The sequence below is a fragment of the Aotus nancymaae genome, unplaced genomic scaffold (assembly GCF_030222135.1).
Source record: "Aotus nancymaae isolate 86718 unplaced genomic scaffold, 86718_ANA_hifiasm-v0.15.2.pri h1tg000014l, whole genome shotgun sequence".
NCBI lineage: Eukaryota > Metazoa > Chordata > Mammalia > Primates > Aotidae > Aotus > Aotus nancymaae.
Window position 1 is genome coordinate 93,063,280 of NW_026988425.1, and position 21,033 is coordinate 93,084,312.

A 21,033-nucleotide genomic window follows, 5' to 3' on the forward strand; every position below is an offset into this window, starting at 1 on the left:
CAGGGGTAGGAAAGAATGAAGGACATGGGCAACAGGCTGGAACAGGAGGTTTCAGTAAAGAAGTACCTGACCTGAGCCTTTAAAAATTGAGGCTTGAAGTATGGTACCTGAACTAAGGCTTAAAAGTTATTTGTCAACAACATCAGTTGACACAGGGAGAAGAGAGTATGTCAAACAGAAGAAACAGGTGATGGCACATAAACATGTAGGAGTAGGTTTTGTTTCATGAAGTTTAATCCCAGATGGTAAATTTGTTGCATATCTGAAATGTAACCATTCTGATATTGAGTGCTTTCTATGTCAGAAACAGAATAAAAATTTATTTTAATTTACAAATAAATATAAACTAAGGATCATCTATGCCATATTAAATAATTTTTATTCATTAATTTGTTATATTTAATAGGATGAGAAGAAGAAACCGAAAGACTAGGAGATACGGAGTTTTGGACACTAACATAGAAAACATGGAATTGACTCCTTTAGAACAAGATGATGAGGATGATGATAACACATTGTTTGATGCCAATCATCCTCGAAGGTAAGTATTCCAATAGTTTAATTCCATGAATCTGGAAGCAAGACTTGCAAAGTAAACTGAAGAAGTAAAGTAGACTTTCATTTAACAGTTTATATTCCAACACAGATTTTCTTCAGTTCTGTTTAATGAAGTTATTTTTCCTGTCTACCCCATAGCTCACATTCACATTGTTTTGCTGAGATAGATACCAGGTCAAAATAATTCTTAAAAATTTTTTTTCCTTTTTTTAACTTTTAAGTTCGGGGGTACAAGTGCAGGGTTGTTACATAGGTAAACTTGTGTCATGGGGTTTTGTCATACAGATTATTTCATCACCCAGGTATTAACCCTAGAACCCATTAACTTCTTCATTCTTGCAGTTTGTACTAATGTGTGTGTGTGCGTGTCTGTGTGTGTCTGTGTGTGTGATACTTAGTAAACTTAGTTTCCTTTTTGTATTCTGAAGATACTTGGTTTTTAGTTTGGGTTCCAGTGTTGTGTAAATAGTGCTGCCTTGCAGAATTGGGGCGCTAATTGTTTATGGTCTGATCATATAGCTGTAATATCTATACTGAGATCTATTCTCACTAGGTGTTAAGACCTTTCCTAAGAGGTTTGGATAAATAAAATGACATGAATGTAAAATAAATGCCAATGCAAATAGAATGGGAAAAAAAGGACAACAAAGATTCAACCTAATAAGGAAAGACATATTGGAATACAGAGGGATTACTTGGGTGAAGGAGAATTAGAGTCCAGAGTCAGGTACAAATGCAGAGAAAACAGAAATCTTGGGAATACAGAAAGGATGATGACTCAACAAAAATTGGACTATTAAATCCTGTATATCTGTATCTACATCTGTCTATCTATATAGCTAAGCTGTTTATATATACACACACACACAAAGGAACTTTTAGTAATGCTGGTCATTTATTCATTTAATAAAAATATGTTCATCAGTTATACATTTTAATAGTATTACAGTCTTTATAGGCAAACATGAATAAAACAATTGTATCTGTTCATTAAGAACTTATTTTCAATTTAAAGACACATGTAAGATGAAAGAAAAGGGACAGAAAAGGATATTCCATGCAAATGGTAACCAAAGCAAAGCAGAGGTTGCTAAATTTATATCAAACAAAATAGATTTTAAGTCAAAAACTATCTCTTGAGACAAAAAAAAAAGATCATTACATAATAAAAGAGTCAATTCAACAGGATGATATGACAATTAGTATGACTATATCAGAGCACCTAAATTATAAAGCAAATATTGACAGATCTGAAGCAAGAAATTGATAGCCATAAAATAATTTAGGGGACTTTAATATTCCACTTACAATAATGAATAGAATATCTAGACAGAAAATCAATAAAGAAACCACTGACTTAAACAACACTATAGACTAAATGGACCTGACAGACACATATACAACTTTGCACCCAACAACGGAAGAATTCACATTCTTCTCAAGTGCTCATGGGATGCACTCTGGGATAAATCATGTTAGGTCACAAAAAAGTTTTAGCAACTTTAAGATGATTGAAATTATACCAGGTAACTTTTTCAACCTCCATAGAATAGAAATATAAATCAATAACATCAGGAAAACAGAAAAATATATAAATATGGAGAAACTAAAAAATATAGTTTGAATATAACTCCAGGCCAAGTCTCATGTCAATTGTAACCCTCCATGCTGGAAGTGAAGCCTGGTGAGAGATGCTTGGGTCATGGAGACTGATCACTCATGGCTTGGTGCTGTCCTCATGATAGTGAGTTCTCATGAAATCTGGTTATTTTAAGTGTGTAGTACCTGCTCCTCCTTGCTCCTGTTTTTGCCATTTGAAGTACCTGATCCCATTTCATCTTGTACCATGAGGAAAAGCTCCCTGGTACCTCCTCAGAAGCCAAACAGATGTCGGCACCTTTTACAGTCTGCAGAACCATAAGCCAATTAAACCTCTTTTTGTTATAAATTGGCCAGTCTCAGGTATGTCTTTACAGCAATGAAAGAATGGACTAATACACTGAACAACACACTCTTGAGCAATCATTGGGTCAAATAGGAAATCAAAGGGAATTTTAAAAGCTATTTTGAGACTAAAAATACATGGCATAACAAAACTTACAGGATGCAGCAAAAGCGGTGCTAAGAAAGAAGTTTATAGTAGTAAATGCCTATGTTATGAAAGAAGAAAGACTTCAAATAAACAACCTAGCTTTGCCCTTTAAAAAAGTGGCAAAAGAAAAATAACCCTAAAACAAGGAAAATAATTAAGATTATAGTAGAAATACGTTAAATGGATTTGAGAAAAACAATGAGAAAAATAAATAAAATTAAGATTTTGTTTTTAAACAAGATAAATAAAATCAATAAACCTTTAGACTAAGAAAAAACGAAAAGGCTCAAATAAATAAAATCAGAAATAAAAGAGAAGAAATTACAATGGATGCCTCAGAAATAAAAAATAAATGGCATGAGATTATTATGAACAATTATATGCCAACAAATTTGATAACCTAGAAAAATGGATAAATTCCTAGAAACATACAATCTACGAAACCTGAGTCAAGAAGAAATTCAAAGTCCAAACACACCAGTAACAAATAAGGACATTGAATCAGTAGTCAAAAACATTCCAACAGAGAAATTTTCAGGAGCATATGACTTCATGGGTAAATTATAACAAACATTTATAGAAGAATTAATACCAGTCCTTCTCAAATTATGCTGAAAAATAGAAGAAGAGACACTTTAAAACTCATTTTATGAGGCTAGTATTTCCCTAAGCCAGATGAAGATGCCACAAGGCAAGCAAACTGCAGGCCAATATTTCTGATAAACATAGATACAAAAATCTTCAATAAATGCTAGTTACCTAAATTCAGCAGCATATTAAAATTATGATACACCATGACTAAGTGAGATTTGTCCCTGGAATGCGAAGATCTTTCAACACATGCAAATCAATGCAATAGAACACAGTAATAGGTTGAAAGAAAAAACTACAAGATCATATCAGTAGACACAGAAAAAGCATTTGACAGTGCTACCCACAGAGACAAATGGGGTTACATCAAACTAAAAAGCTTCTGCACAGCCAAGGAGATGATCATCAGAGTGAAAAGAAACTTAAAAAGTGGGACAAAATATTTATATTATTATAAATATATATATATATGTATGTATGTATGACTTAATATCTAACATTTATAAGGAATGCATATATATATGTAATATATATATGTATGTATGTATGAGTTAATATCTAAAATTTATAAGGAATGCATATAACTTAGTAGCCAAAAATCTCAAATAATGTGATTTTAAAATGGGCACATGACCTCTCTGGGGGAATGTAAGTTGGCGCAGCTGTTAGGGAAAACAGTATAGAAATTCCTCGATAAATTATGATTTAGCAGTTTTACTGCTAGATATCTATCCAAAGGAAATCAGTATTGCATAGAGAGATCTGCACACCCATGTTCACTGCAGCATTATTCACATTAACCAAGTTGTGGAAATAACCTAAATGTGCATTGACAGATGTATTTGTCCATTTTCATACTGCTTTGAAGAAATATTCAAGATGGGAAATTTATAAAGAAAAAGAGGTTTAATGGACTCACAGTTCTGCATGGCTGGGGAGGCCTCACAATCATGGCGGAGGCAAAGGAGGAGCAAAGGCATGTCTTACATGACAGCAGGCAAGACAGCATGTGTAGGGGAACTGCCCTTTATGAAACAGGTCTCGTGAGACTTATTCAATATTGCGAGAACAGCATGGGAAAAACTCGCCCCTATGTTTTAGTTACCTCCTACCAGGTTCCTCCCATGATACGTGAGGATTATGGGAGCTACAATTCAAGATGAGATTTAGTGAGGGACACAGCCAAACCATATCAACAGGTAAATAAATTTGAAAAGTATGATATGTATATGTATGTATAATATATATATAATCATATGTATAATACACTATTGAATATTATTCAGCCTTAAAAAAAGAAGAAAATCTGGACATTTGCAGCAACATGGATGAACCCGGAGGAATTTATGCTTTGTGAAACAATCCAGACATAGAAAGACAGATATTGCATTATCTCATTTATATGTGGTATCTAAATAATAGTCAAGCTTATAGTAGTGAATAGAAGTAGGGGTTGCTAGGGGCTACAGAGGAGGGAAAATATGAAGATGTTAGTCAGGGGGTACAAAGTTTTAGTTATGCAAAATGAGTAAGTTCATTTATGAAAGATGAATAACTTCTTAATGTACAACAATGTGAATATAGTTTACAATACAATACACTATTGCATACTTTTAAGTTTTCTAGGAAAGTAGATGTTAAGTGTTCTTGTTACACACAAAAATATGGTAATCACATGAGGTGATGGATATATTGATTAGTGTGATTGCAATAATTGTTTCACATAGTATATGTATATCATAAAATCAAGGTAAACACCTTAAGCATACCCAATTTTTATTTGACAATTGGACCTCAGTAAAGATGGAAAAATTAAAAGTTCATGAAACAATTGTAATCTATGCTAATCATCAATTCTATAGGTCATAAAAAGTCATATTGAAAATTGTAACACAAGGGAAACTTTGATTACAAAGTTGTGTTTTACTCTGACTTGCATGGGTTGAAGGAGACCAAGATAAAGAGTAAGATGACAAGGAATAAAAGTAGTTAGATGGTGCAGATGCATGGGATGACTTGCATTACAGTTACAGCAGGAAAGGCAGAGAGGAGTCAATTATTTAAGCAGCTTTGGAAGGTATTAAATTACCTTCCTTAATTACCATCTTAACCAAGATATAGATGTCCTGTTTTGAGAGTGAAAGAGTGAGAACTGGTTATAATAATGGTAAAGCATGTTTCAGGGATAAGAATGAAATCATCTTGAGTTTTTTAATAATCTGACCCAATTTACTTAATAAGAAAATACTTTAATATATATCTAAATAAACCGACAGGAACAGCGCATTTCTATTTACCTGTTCATTCATTTATCCAACAAATGAATGATGTAGCAGCTATTTATTTGCCAAGCACTGGTCTAGGTGTTTGAGATACCTTTGAGAGCAGAACAAAACCAAACAAAAAAAATTCTGACTTTGTGAAGATTGGCTGTGAAAAGATGAGTTAGAGAGGTTAACAATTCACTTTCATCTTCAGTTTTCCTTCTGTACCTATCTGACGTTTTTCTTCAAAGAGCATATATTCACGCATTACTTTTTAAAAAATTATTTTTGTCTGGAAATAATTTTAAACTTACAGAAAGTTTACAAGAATAAAAACAGTACAAAATATTATATGCTTGTTTTTCAGATTTACTAGTTCTTAGCATTTTATCCTATTCTCTTATGTGTTCTTTTTTCTGTCATAATATGTATACAGAAGAATTCATACCTCTCTTTTTGTGTTTATCTGATGTTCTGATGTTTCTTCATAATTAGATTCAGGTTCCTCATTCTTAGTTGAAATACTTCTTAGTTCATGCTGTCTCTTAAAGGTATCATATCTGGAAACACATGTCCATTTGTACTTAATCCGTTTAAGCTTTGTCCAATTTCTCCACTCTGTTAATGATTTTTTCCCCTCCATAACTAATAAGGAAACATTTTACAATCATGGAAATATCCTATTTCTCATCTAAATTTCTCCCTGTGTTTAACATCTATTCATCACAATTCTTGCCTAACCTAATCTTCATTATGAAAACTTAGAACATAATTAATTCAAACTTAATTATTTCTTTTCTGTTTACCAATCAGCATTGACATTCTCCTATAAGCAAAAACCTTCCCTTCTTCCTTATCATCAAAATGTAATGATGATTTTCTCTTTGTCAGTTGTTCATAATTAATTGCTGTACTTAATTTAGTGCACATGTGGTTCCAGATGTGGTCAGTGGAAGCTTCTTCAAAATAGTTTCTGTCCTTGTAACTGGGTCCCATTTTTTTTTTTAAGTACCTTACTTTCCAACCTCACAAGACAATCTAGGCACTTTTGGACTCAGCCTTGAAATGAGGCATTTCTCCATAGAGCCCTGATTTCTTTGAATGGACACTAGGTAAAGTCTTTGGAATTGGGTTGACTTTTTTTCTGGGCCTTTCAGCACACAGTTCCATTAAATGTATGTATATATACATAAATATACCTGTGTCCATCTGCTTTCATATACATACTATTTTAGATACTATTACTTCATACCTCCCATCCCAGTTTATCTCTACCGGGTTCTTGTTTGCCTTCTTCCTTTCCATAATTGTGTTTTTCTATTGTCATGAGATCTCTGGCTTCAATACTTTTACTAATTTGTTCAGTCTTATAATAAAACTGAATTAGTTTCTGAGTTTCTTTGCTTAGTAAAGAATTGCTTTGCTTAAAAAAAAACTTTAGTCTAAAAAAATGTTTGAAAGTTTGCAGTTTTCTCCTCACAGTCCCATCATGTCCAGCACTGAGGGTATGTAGTCAGATACTGTGTTCATAAATAATTTGGCTTAGTTTTTTCCCACACCCCTCTTCAGTGTGCTCATAGTAGTCATTTGAAATATAATTTAATTTATTTTAGTTTGCTTTCTGTTTTAGGTTTCCACTTCCTTTCCTATTTTTATTTTTTTATATGAAAAACACTAGCATGCTTCCAAAAGTTAATACTATACAGAAAATTTAAATACATACAAATATATACAGACACACAAACAAGTTCCAGTCTCTCGTGTACCTTCCACTCTCCACTCCATTCATCCTACCTCATCCTTTGTAGATAATCAACTTCATTATTTTCTGGTTTATCTTCCCTGTAGTTTTTTTTTATTTTGGTAAAAGTTGACAGAAATATGTATTTCTTATGTTTCCCTCATTTCTTACATAAGATGTAATATGCTATATATGCTCTATTATACTTTTTGTTGTATTTGATATTTTCTGTAAGTCATACCATATGTGTATGCATTATACTCACTATAGAGTAATATGTAGCTGTAAGTCATACCATATACTATGCCATATATATATGAACATACATGATACTATTTGGAGTTACATATTACTCAATACAGGGTAATATATATATAAATTTACAGCTCCATATTACTCCAAAGTGGCTATAGCATAATAACCATGGTTTATTCAATCACCTGTGGTTTGACATTTAGGTAGTTTTTAGTCATTTTGTAATTACAAATAGTACTGCAAGGAATAACTTTATGCAAATGTATTTTTGTATTGTTGGAGGCATATTTTAAGGGTAAATTTCTGGGAACAGAATAGTGGGTCAGATAATGTGAACTCAGTTCTAATGATGAGGAATTGAAGGTACCTATAAGATGATATCCCACTGGGCAGAGCAAATTGGATAGATTCATTCTTTCATTAACAGCACTGATTGACTATCTACCCTGTGCCTCAGGCACTCTACTAAGCTCTGGGATGCATACAGTAGTGCACAAAAATGGACAAAATGCTGAGTCTCATGCATTTAAAAATCTAATGGATATATATATAGGCCCACAATACAGAATGAAGGAGTCTTAGATATAGAGTTGGGGTTCACAGTTTTTGGTTTTTTACTAACTCCAGAATAATGCTTTACTCTAGATCAGATTTACTTTTCTCATTTAAAAATGAGCAATAAGGATGGATATTTCAGGACACAAAGAAGCAAAGAATGGTCATACAGTTTTTCTGTTTTCCTTTTATTCTCTTCTTGAAACAATATGAAACATCATTTAAATTACACTCACACTGATTCTAGACCTCTGCTATTTTTTTCAAGGTCTAAGCACAGAGGTCTGGAATCGGTATGAGTGTAATTTGGGGAAGGCAGCCACATTTCTACCATGTAACAGCATTTTTAAAGAGATGTGAGAAGAGGTGTGTTTATTCCTATTACCTTCTGTGGCTTAGAATTTATTTTCTATAATGAGATATACATTCCAAACACCATTACTTTATTTGAAGAAGGACCCCATCTGACTTTTTAATTTAATAGGCAGAACCCTATCTGATTTTTTAATGTTGATATTAGAGATTAAACATGCATCAAGCTATCAATTCATTAAACATTTTACATTTATCTTGTGTGAAAGCTGCATATTGATCTTACTGTGGCTCATTTTAGTAACAAATGATACTCATGGTTAATACCATTTTCCCCCCAGTAAATTGGGGGGGGAAAAAAGTCTATACTTATGTGAATATATATTATAAGATCTTTTTTGGCCCTGAAAGAGGAACTTGACCAAGGATTTCCTAGAACAGCCATATAATGCTGACATCCTAATTCCTTAGATCCTATAAATCAGTTAAGTTACATGACAAAGATGACCAAAGATTGCAGAGGGAATTAGATTGCTAATACGTGGCTTTTAAAAATAGATGGACATCCTGGATTATATGCATATTATATATCAAGTTATTTTGATTGCCATAGCATTATAGGAAGTAGATATCAGATAGGGCTAGCCCCAATATTAAGTAGAAGGTTAGCTGTCTGTTTTTTTGGAGATATTGCTTGTCAGCATAAATGAATTTCCTACTATTTCTAGATTGCTAAGAGTATTTATCATAAATGGTGTTAAATTTTGTCACATACTTTTTCTGCATGTACTGAAAGTGATTGTGTTTTGCCTTTTAGTCAATAAATATGCTGAATTTCATTGACTCTTGAATGTTAAACCAAAATAATATTCCTGAGACCAGTCTTCCTTTGTCATGTGTGTGTGTGTGTGTGTGTGTGTGTGTGTGTGTGTGTGTTTTGTAGAATCTTTGTCATATTTTGATATTAGGGTTTGCATTTCTCATAAAATGTGTTGGGAAGTGATCCCGTTGCAACTATGTCTTTTAAAACTTTGTGTAACACTGCTGTTATTTCTGCCTTTAGTATTTGATAGAACAAATGACTGAAATTGTTAAGGGAATGAACTTTTTTATTGGATGGGAAAAGTTATTTAATAGACATAGAGCTATTCAGATTTTCTGTTACTTCTTATGTAATTGTAAATTGTTTTATCAAGAAATTTGCCCATAAAATACTGGATTTCAGAAAACAATTAAGTGGTAAATTATGTGCATAATTTTCACATAACTGATTTTCCTTGTGATTATTTAAATACTTAAGTATATACATATATATTCCAGTAAATAAAAATATATAAAAATATTTATATATTTATGATTATATATTACAAGAAATATACTTCAATATATAAAGTATATTCGTGTGTGTGTGTGTGTATACACAATTACTTTACTGTTACTTTATCATAAAGTAATAGAAAGGTCGAGAAATGTGGCATCTTTTATCATTGTTATTGTTATAAATAAAGCTACTTTCAATTGCAAAGATTGCTACAAGTATCCTGCAATGGATAGAGTAGATTTTACAACCATTTTTACAGCAAAGTCTCTGGTGGCTATGGTTACATGTGTTATATATTGCTGTACTGATTATATTAGTCACATATTTTGTTAACCAAAGCAAATTAAAGTCTGCCATCAAAGAATATCAGGAAACATAAAACTGTTGCAGTTTGGATTTTACCATTGAACTGAAAGGATGATTCCCTTACTGACTCTGATTGATATTTTTTAGAACTGTTGAAAGTTTTATAGAAGTACTTTAAAATATCATTGTCAATACACCCAAGCCCCAATATGATTTAATAAATAAATCAGTTTGGTAGTATTCCTGCTGTTGGAAGTTATATTAATCTGTCTAATTAAATGTAGTAAAGTTGATTCAAGTTAAGTTTTTTTCTTAACAGAATGTGACATTTCCTATTAAAACAACACTTGAGCCAGTTTAAAACTCTCTGAAAACATCCTAACCACATGGTTAAGACAGTCATGTATAAAACAATGATTATTTTTACTTGGTTAATGAACTCTATATATGAGCACAGTGTACTACTGAATTGAATTCTAAAGGACAAAGAAACATACAGTTCCACAGATTTCCAAACTTACAGTTTTTCACTGCAAACTCCATCTCCCAAGTTCAAGCGATTCTTGTGCCTCAGCCTCCTGAGTAGCTGGGATTACAGAGGTGTGCCACCACACATGGCTAATTTTTGCATTTTTAGTAGAGACAGGGTTTCACCATGTTGGCCAGGCTGGTCAGGCACTCCTGGCCTCAGGTGATCCACCTGCTTCAGCCTCCCAAAGTGCTCAGATTACAGGCGTGAGCTATCACTCCTGGCCTCAAATTTATGATGACTTGGTCCAGCATTCACTCTTGGAGTAAATATTTTATTGAAATTACCAAGTCATATTTCATCTATCTTAACTTGTTTAGCAATAAAGTTTTTAGCTTTACTTCTATTCCTGTTTACTTCTCTCTTGTTAAAATTCTTCACCCAAAATTGATTCTTATTGAATAAAAATTAGCAAAGAACCTATATTCTACTGGGGAGAGCGGGGATAATATTCAAATAACTAAAAGAGCAGAAAAGAATATCTGAGTAAATGGTGTAGTTTTTCATAAAAGAGAACTTTTATTTCTGGCCTGAACAGAGTGAAGTAACAGAACTACAATAAGAGTAATTGTGACAGCTGCTTGTTAATAAATACCTACATTAGTGCAGGATGTATCAGACATTATGCTAGGATCCAAATGCACTATGAAATCATTAAAAACATTTCTTGCAGAGTAGTTCCTATTGCTCTCATTGGAAAGATAGGAAAACTGAGGCTTAGTTCAAGTGACTTCATCTGCAGTATCCTGCAATTAATCTCATTCCATTTGTTTAATATTTGTTTGATTTATACATAAAGAGGATAGTTCTAAATTCTGTTCATTCTCTCTTCTATACTACTACTTGTATTACTGTTAATTTTTGAAATACAGACTCCTAAAATAAAGCATATAAGTAGTATGATTTGTCTGCCTTTTCAATTACAGTACAGAATCTAATTAGTCTACAGTATAACTTTTAATAATTGTTGTTAGATCATCCCTTACTGGTGCTGTCTTCATTGTTTAAGTGTTTTTGAAATTAGTTCCTCTTCATTTTCCAAATTCTATCCACAAAGTAACAGGAAGCAAGTCATTTCCAGAGAGGCAAATGAATTTCCTTGCTTACAGTTTTACAAAACTAGCTTTTTGTAGTCAGCTCTTTCTGAGAGGGGTGTTTTTAATGTGGCCTTAAATACATCAGAATAGATGGTTATTGGTCATTAAGATGTGTGGGATAATTATTTTCTCTGTTTCTTCATATTAGATTGAACCATATGAAATGCCAATATATGGTTTAATATAAATTTCCTAAAGGAAGTGTATTTTGTCATGTAACAGAATGTCACAGATAGGGGCTTCTCCAGGCACAGAACCTCAGGGCTCTTGCGTCTCTTCTCTCTGATTCCCTTGGTTCTGCTCATTGTTCTGTGTTGGTTTTATTCTTAGGCTGATAAGAGGATCATGCTGGCAATTCCTATAATTACAAACAGATGTTAACTTTAACTGGAAGTTAGGGGCACACTCTTCTATGTCTCTTTAAGAATGAGAAAGGTTTCCTTCCCCAAGGTCCTCCAACACAGTTGTTTTTTATTTTTATTTTTTCACATCATTGTCCAGGATTAAGTTATGAGATCATTCATAAACTAAGACTTCGGGAGGAAAATGGAAGTACCATAATTAGCTCAGATTTATCAGTTGAGGTGGAGCAGATATTGAGTAGCTAACCACCATTCCACCAACTATTTCTTGCATGTTAACCTCTGAGGTTCAATACAATCAAATGGGGAAAATATTGTAGGTATCAGAGAAAAAAGAGTTTGTGCCGCTTGATTAATATAACTTTTCTTGAATGTGCTATTGTTATCCTAATTTTGTTAATGATGAGGCATTTTTTTTTTTGTTTAGTTGCTGAATCATTTGCACAAAAGAATTATAAAACTGAAAAACAAATCTCAGTTCTTGAACTGTTAGTAGAGTTTTCAGCTTTCCAGACAGAAAAACTGATGAGGAATCAGAGGACACATATGCTGACTAAAAATTATTTCTTTTCTCAAAGCAAAAGGGAGATAAATTATTATAACCAGTCTCAAGAAACACAGTTTAAAAGAATGCTTTACAGCATAAAACAATAATTGGAAACAATCTCTTCTTGCTATTTTGTTGGATTTAGTGAAATTATTTTTAAATTACCCTAATTTGTTTATTACACATTGTATGCTTGTATCAAGATATCACATGTACCTTATAAATATGTACAACTATTATATATCCATAATAATTAAAAATAAAAATTAAGTTTTAAAATTATTTTATAATTTAAATAATTATTATTTTATAATGATATAAACTAGAGGACATTTTGACAATCTTGGTAACAGCTTCTAAAAGCTAGTATGTCTGTCATTTCAGGTTAGTGTAGTAATTTCTGCCAAGTATGTAATTTAAAAAGCCCTAAATTTGATTTTTGGCTACTGCTGTTATGCTTCATTAAATATACTACTGTATCGTATGTGTTGATTACATTTTGTGCTCAATGTGGTACTTGGCCATAAAATATTTTCTAGTTATTAACATGAGTATATCAGAATCAGATTGCAGATTTGATATAAGTGTTTAGTGAGAAACCCTCATTAAGGTCTTATTCAAATAGTTATCAATTTGAAAATACTATAGTTCTAATTTCTAAAACACTGTCTTAACTGTTGGGTATAGCATAGTATCAGAATAAGCACTAATCTTAGTCAAAGTAAATAGAATATAATATTATATTAAAGTACTCATACTTACTTTAGAAATTTCTATTTTAGTTTGTCCACTGGTATGTTACTAGTAGGATAATTCTTATATATTTATTCTCTTAAAGGGAACTTTGCTGTGCCTATCATTAAACAGGTAGCAAAAAACTTTCATATAAATTTTTTCTGTGAGTTTTACTTTTCTGTGGACGTTGAGCCACAGGAGAAAATTTGCCTTGCTCCATTAACAATTAGACATCACAATGTGCTAATTTGCTAGCTAGTTACCATATGTGGCTTTTGAGCCTTTGAAATGCTGCTAATGCTGCTGAATAACTGAATTTTTAATTTTATTTTAGCTAATTGAAATTTTAATTCAAATTACCAGATGTGGCTAGTAGCTATTGTGTTGGACATTCACAGTTCTAGAGCAAATGTTTGGTTGATCTAGTTTAAATGAATTCTATTAAATGAATGCTCTTACAGGTTTTTACTCATATAGTAGTTGACTTAGTTAATAAAATGGTTTCTACTTTAGTTTCAGATTTCAATTCTTCTGTAATTATTTGGATTGCAGAATTTTTTTATTTTTAAAATTTACTTTGATTAAAAAATCATAATTATGAGGTATAGTTTGATGTTTTCCTATACACATATGACGTGGAATGATGAAATAACTAACATATTCATCATCTCACTTACCTATCATTTTTTATGGTAAGACACTTGAAAATTTGCCTTCTTATTTATTTTCAAATATGCATTATTATTGACCATAGTCACCCTGCTGTGTAGTATATCTCAAAATCTATTCTTCCTATGTATCTGAAACTTTGCACCCTCAAATAACAATTCCCCATTCCCTTCCTCCCAAATACAGCACCTTCTGGTAACTACCATATATGTCTCCACTTCTATGAATCCAACTTTATTATATTCCACGTGTAAGTGATATGCTGTATTAGTCTTTTCTCTCTCTCTCTTTTTTTTTTTTTTTTTTTTGGATTGCAGAAACTTTAAGGTGTAAAGTGGAAGGGATGGACATGGGAGAGAGAATATTGCCAACTGTAGATGGGGTTGAAGGACAACATGAAAACCAGGACCTCGAGTCTATGGGAAGAAAAAGTCCTAAATGCAATTATTAGGTGTTAACTTTTCCCAGCACTCTCAAACAGTGTATGTTATCTAAAATTGAAAGACATTCTATCTTATTTAAAAGGACCTGGGAAGAATAAAACTCCAAGAGTCTAATATTTGCAAATTCATTTAAATGAACAAACAGTGACGATACCCTTGACTGCACTAGAACAATTTGTCTATTCAAACTGAATTTGTATTTATAGCCATTTAGATACTTTAAGTTTATCTGTATTAGCTTTAAATTATCCTTAAATGTCTGTTATGTTTTTAATTATGTCATCATGTGATATATAGAGGTAGAACATTCTTGGAGCTTGGGAAATAGTCAAACTGAGGTTTCCATGAAATGTATTAATACCATATACTTGCTATGCCTCATAGAGAAAGATTTTATGGGGTAGGATGGGATGATGGTCTTTTACTACAAGTAATAGTAAACCCTGTGTTACAGAGGCTTAAAAGTTTTTCTCGTGTCATAAGAAGTCTGCAGTGATTGGCTCCTGGTATTAATTCAATGGCCCTTTGATTACAAGATCTAAATTTTCTCAAACCTTTCTTTATGTTTGTCTTTTGCTGGTTATAAGGCTGATGTAGTTTCAGCCATCACATCTGTGTTTTAGGCAACAAGAGGGTGGAAAACAAGAATCCACACATTTGCGTCTGTATCTGGAAATCAGAATTTCCAATCCTTCACACACATGCATGCACATACACACATACACATACACACACACACACACACACACACGAACATTTTTATTAGTGAACAAAAGAAAGAAAATAAATATTTAGTAGATAACTTATAGTATGTCACTATTTGACTCTTCAAAATATTTTTTGAAGGTTAAATTTGTCCACTGATAAAAGAGAAATATTTGGGATTGGAGTCACTGAATGAAGGCATGAATGCTAAGTCATTATTCATGACTAGCAGTTTTGTAGAGGAAGAAGAGGTATCCAGGACAATAAGTAAGCAGGATAGAGTGTAGCCCATACTAGTAGAATGTCTTGGTTTTTTATTATTTTATAGTCTGTTTGTTTGTAGAAGAAATAGGAATTCATTGCTATAACCAGAGTAGCATTTTTTTTTTTTTTTAGTACAGTGGAAGTTCTGTAAATGATAGAAAACTGAGTATTTGACATAGGATCTAATCTTCAGATTTCAATGACTAAACCCTCCAGAACTGAAGTATTATGATAAAATAAGGAGTAACAGAGCATAATCATATACACTTAAGTGTTTCTTGAGCGCCTGTTATTGACTGAATGCCCTTAGACCAATCTCTTGAATCTTGATTCCTCCTCCTTACCAAGTTGCCTGCCAAATAATATATTGGACTGCACTTTTAAATCTTCCCCAGTTTTTAGTCTCTGTAATTGGCTGTTTTAATCTTGAAGACTACCCTAAAAAGACAATCCTTAATCTTAATTGAAAACTATTTAGTTTATCCAAAACCTCAACAAAAATCCAAAAAACTTGAGAATGTCCAGCAATAACTAATCAAGTTGACACTAGAATTCAGGCTTCCCTTCTAGGCCAGAGTTTTTTGTCCTCTGAATTATTTCCAAAGTTTATTTGTAGTTTTACAGTAATAAAGAAGGAGATTATGTTTTTCTTTTTAAAAAATGTATTTTTTCTATTGTTTGATCTCCATCATCCCATTCAGTACCAAGCAATATTTCTCACAGTTAATAAAAACTCAACACATGTTTAGTGATTAAAAGAATGAATGCAATTTAAAAAATATTTGTACCTATTAAACTTAGCAGCATGCATAGCCCAATGTGTTGCATACCTATTTCAAATACGTTGAAAGCCATCAAGGCATTAAATGTTATGGTTACCTATGTTTGTTTTCATGTAAGACTATATATTTGAAATAGATTTATGTATACTCATAATCCATATCACTGCCATAGAATGTAGTTGAGCAAGAATATAACATTCTTAGTTTTTCTTCATTTTATATTATAATGGTGGAAAACTGAAAATTTCCTGTTCAGTTATTTTCCTCTTAAGTTTTGTCAATTCAGGATGTAAATATCATTAGTAAAAGATTCTACCCGTTTTTCCCCTCCTCTTCACTTGAAATTGATCCAAGTTCTGTGAAGGCATACTTCATTATTCATTTAATCTAAGACACCATTAATTTTAAGTATATCATTAAGAAAGAAAAGAAATAGCTGTCAATGAAATTGTAAAATAATCTGGCAGTATTTTCAAATTATACAAGAATCATGCACACTAGCCTCTCAGTACTTTTTCATTGTGCTTTCCTTCTACAGAATTTGGCTGTTTATATTTGCAGTTGCATTGCTTGGTATATAATAGTTCTCAAAACAGAAACTAGCAGAGTTTTCATTTATCTGGGGTATCTTTTATCTTAAGAGATATTTGTTTTTTGGCAAGAATATATGGGATTCATGCCATTGTTCAGTGCTAAAGAGTTTACTATTCTCTTTTATGTCATTCTATATATTAAAAAAAAACAACTTGCTTCAATGGTGATTCATGAAATAAACTTTTTGAAGGTAGTTTAAACCTCATTAAATTCATCCTTATAATACCAATAATGCATGTAATTCCCTCAAAGTGACAACAATGCAAAGAGCTTTGATCTACACATACAGGCGATGGCAAGTATGTAAGAACTGCCAACTGTCTGACAACTATTGAAAGATGCCATCAATTGAAAGATACATCTGAAGTTCAGAGATGTTAAAATGTGAAAAACATGTGTCTGCTAAACTGTGAAATATAGTACTGTTCATAGGAGAGGTCATACTTGCTGTATTAGTCAGGGTTCTCTAGAGGGACAAACAAATGGATTACACACACGCACACACACACACGGAAATTTATTAAGTATTAACTCACACAATCACAAGGTCCCACAATAGGCCATCTGCAAGCTAAGGAGCAAGGAGAGCCAGTCCAAGTTTCAAAACTGAAAACTTGGAGTCCTATGTTTGAGGGCATGAAGCATCCAGCATGGGAGAAAGATGCAAGCTGGAAGGCTAAGCCAGTCTCTCCTTTCACATTTTTCTGCCTGCTTATATTCTTGCCATGCTGGCAGCTGATTAGATTGTGCCAACCCAGATTAAGTGTGGGTCTGCCTTTCCCAGCCCACTGATTCAAATGTTAATCTCCTTTGGCAACACCCTTACAGATATACCCAGGATCAATACTTTGTATCCTTCAGTCCAATCAAGTTGATACTCAGTATCAACCATCACACTTACAGTCTTCTATCTTTGCTGGCCACAGGTGAGGGATGGCTTGTTCTGCTTGGTTTTGGACAACAGCCTCTATCCCTGCTATTCTTGCCAAAAGAGCCTCCTGTTAACAGACCAACTAGGATTATACTTTGCACTTCTGGTTCTGTCTGCAGAGTTTTTTGTTTGTTTGTTTTTGTTGTTTGTTTGTTTTGATATAGATTTTGGCTGTTGTCCAAGCTGGAGTGCAATGGTACGATCTCAGCTTACTGCAACCTCTGCCTCCTAGGTTCAAGCAATTCTCCTGCCTCAGCCTCCCAAGTAGCTGAGATTACAGGTGCCCACCACCAAGCCCAACTAGTTTTTCGTATTTTTAGTAGAGGCGAGGTTTCACCAAGTTGGCCATTCTGGTCTCAAACTCCCGACCTCAGGTAATCCACCTATCTTGGCCTCCCAAAGTGCTGGGATTACAGCCATGAGCCACCGCACCTGGCTAGCATTTTTTTGAGTCAACCAGTCTACCTTCTACACTTGTATATCACCTCTCCAGGGAATAGGAATCCTTAGCTATTTTTCTCATACCATGTTAATACTCTGCTTTTTTCAAACTGCTTTGGGATTCCTGAGAAAGAGCAACTGAGGGACAGCGAAACAGATTTCACTTGAGTAGGTGGCAGTTGAGTTACAGTTATTTTTTAAAAGCTACGTTAATCAAATAAGAGCTTATGAAGGCCCAGCATGGTGGCTCACACCTGTAATCTCAACACTTTGGGAGGCTGAGGTTGGTGGATTACTTGAGGTCAGGAATTCAAGACTAGCCCGGCCAACATGGTAAAATCCCATCTCTACTAAAAATATGAAAATTAGCTGGGCGTGGTGGCAGGCACCTGTAATTCCAGCTACTTGGGAGGCTGAGGCAGGAAAAATGCTTGAACCCAGGAGGTAGAGGTTGCAGTGAGCCAAGATCGTGCCACTGCACTCCAGCCTGGGCAATAGGATGAAAGTCCATCTCAAAAAAAAAAAAAAAAAAAAAAGAAAAGAAAAAGAAAATAGCCTATAAAACGGGAGAAAGTTGCCTGTCAAGTGAGTTGAAAATATAAGCCATGGAAAGGCCCTGTTGGGGAATATGTGCATGCTTTCTCTATAGAGTGCAGGATATATGGTGGAAGCATACATAATTTGTGCACTGTGCACTGCACTCCAGCCTGGGTGACAGGGTAAGACTCTGTCTCAAAACAGAAAAAAAGAAAAAGAAAAGAATACGCCTGTGAAAAGAGAGAAAGTTGCCTGTCAAGCTGAGTTGAAAATATGATCCATGGGATGGCCGTGTTTGGGAATGTATGCATACTTTCTCTATAGAGTGTAGGGTATATGGTGGGGTCATAGATAAACTGTTAGAGTTGGGGCCAAATCAGGAAGATCGTGTTTAAAAAAACAAAAACAACAACAACAAAACCTTCCTAAGTGTGTGGGTTTCATCCATTGTAAAAATGCTTATGGATCATCAAATGCTTTTAAGTGAAATTGTCACATTTGTATTCTAGAAGATGATGCTGGTAACGTTGTGCAAGTTGAGTTAAAGTTTGGGAAAAAAAATGAAGGTCCAACATTTTGAGGTCATTTCAGTTGTTCAGGTGACAGGTGTCAAAGCTGAGGCAGAGGCTAGTTTAGCAATGTAAGGAATTGAAAAACCTTGACAAGATAATGTTACTATGCAATACTCAGGACATGAAAAGTAGAGATGACCTCACTGCTCCTATTGGAGTGGTGACTAAATGGATAACATTATCATTATTTGAGTTAAGAGTATACTGCTTAAGACTGGAAAAGAATTGGCTTAATTCTTGGTGAATTAAAAATATTTTCAATTGGGCATATAGTTAAGAATGCCTTCTTCAGTATTACATTTGGTTTGTGGTTGAGTCATGCCAGGGAGGGAGTGGGGAGTGGTGGTTCCTATGGTAGATGTTGAACAGCATGAAAACATCTAGAATGGAATTCTGAGGAAATTCCCACTCAAGGAATGAAATACTCTAAATGAGAGTACTGGTCATACAGTCTTATAAATATAAACAGGTTCAAGAAAATGTTGGGCACAATGTATTAGTAGATCAAAATAGACAGTTATGCTTATTTGCATATGTTTTGGGGTTAATTATGAGTCTCAAAATACCTTTCTGAAACCATGCCTTAAGAAACTCTTTATGTGGTAGGTACTTTTCTATTAGAAAAAAATCTTGTAGATATTCCTTAGGGTCTCATATATGGTCAAGTTCAAAAGGCTATTTAGTGATAGAATTTGGATTAGGTTCTAGTCATTTTGAGTTCTTTTCCGAAGTTATGAAACTGCAAGTTTGATTTTACAGATTGACTTTTTTTTTCATAGTCCACAAATTTATTATCAATATTATCGGTTTCAAGCATTAAAAGGACAAGAACTGTGCAAAAGAATTCTAAGTGTTATTTTTTAAATAACCTTCAGTATATTTTTTAAAGGATTAAATTTACTTTCAAAGTAAAAATATATTAGAACTTCAGTAGCTTATACTAATCATTCAGAGAACTATTACAGATTGCTGACTAAAGATTCAGATAAGACAAGATGAAAAACAGCATTATTTGTTTTCAGATGTTTTTCCAATGAAGTTCTAAATGTCATGGATGATTATAAAGGAATATTTGTTAAGTTTGCAAAATCTGTACACTTTGGGTTTTTTTAATTTGGTTTGATTGAATGCTTTTCTTTATGATGGCTCTTACTAGCAGGAATTTTTTTGGAAGCCAGGATTTAGATTAGTAGTAAAGTAAGTTGTATAATTAGAATTAAAATCTATAAAAATATGTGTGTTTAAAATACATCTCAAAGCTGAATTAGAAACATTGTATTTGGAGGCAAGTAGACCACTTCGACACCTTCAGTGTTGAATTCATGGGGTTATTTGAGGCCAAAGGCATTGCCCAGTGTTAAGAGAACTTTAAAAGTCAGTCCCTTACTAGCAGTGTACTTCCTGACTTCAGGAACAAAGCATCAGTGGAACCAGTCCAGAAAAAGGAGTTTTCATTGTCCAGGTCTTCTTGTACAACTGAAAGATTGGCAGCTGGTGTTTATCTTTTCCTTCCAAGGCTTAGTGGTTAGCAGCTTTGTATGTAAGGGCAATCCTGATCAGAAACTCTACTGCATTTGCACAAAACAGTACTGTTAGTCTGTCCCTTCTGTCTTAAATCATACTGCTCACTTCTCATACGTACTAATAAGTGTCCTTTGTGGCATTTTTTCTTTCCAGAATAGGGCACTTTCATCTGTATTAAAAACTGTTTAGGCAGATGTCCTTTCTCCTCAATGATTTTCTCAGTGATTTCTGGGAACCGTTGTCTGTTGCCTGTTGGTCAGCAGAAGCTGCTTCTCCTTTTATCTTGATATATTTTTTTAAGCCAAA

The 21,033-nt window shown here is 33.4% G+C and overlaps 1 protein-coding gene across 1 annotated transcript in view; it reads left to right on the forward strand.

Moving 5' to 3' along the window:
* Positions 1-21,033, forward strand: part of FAM174A (family with sequence similarity 174 member A) — a 43,949-nt gene that overhangs the window by 20,712 nt on the left and 2,204 nt on the right. Inside the window, exon 2 of the mRNA XM_012459457.2 lies at positions 407-541. Coding sequence (XP_012314880.1) covers positions 407-541 — 135 coding nt within the window. The remainder of the gene's footprint in view (positions 1-406; positions 542-21,033) is intronic.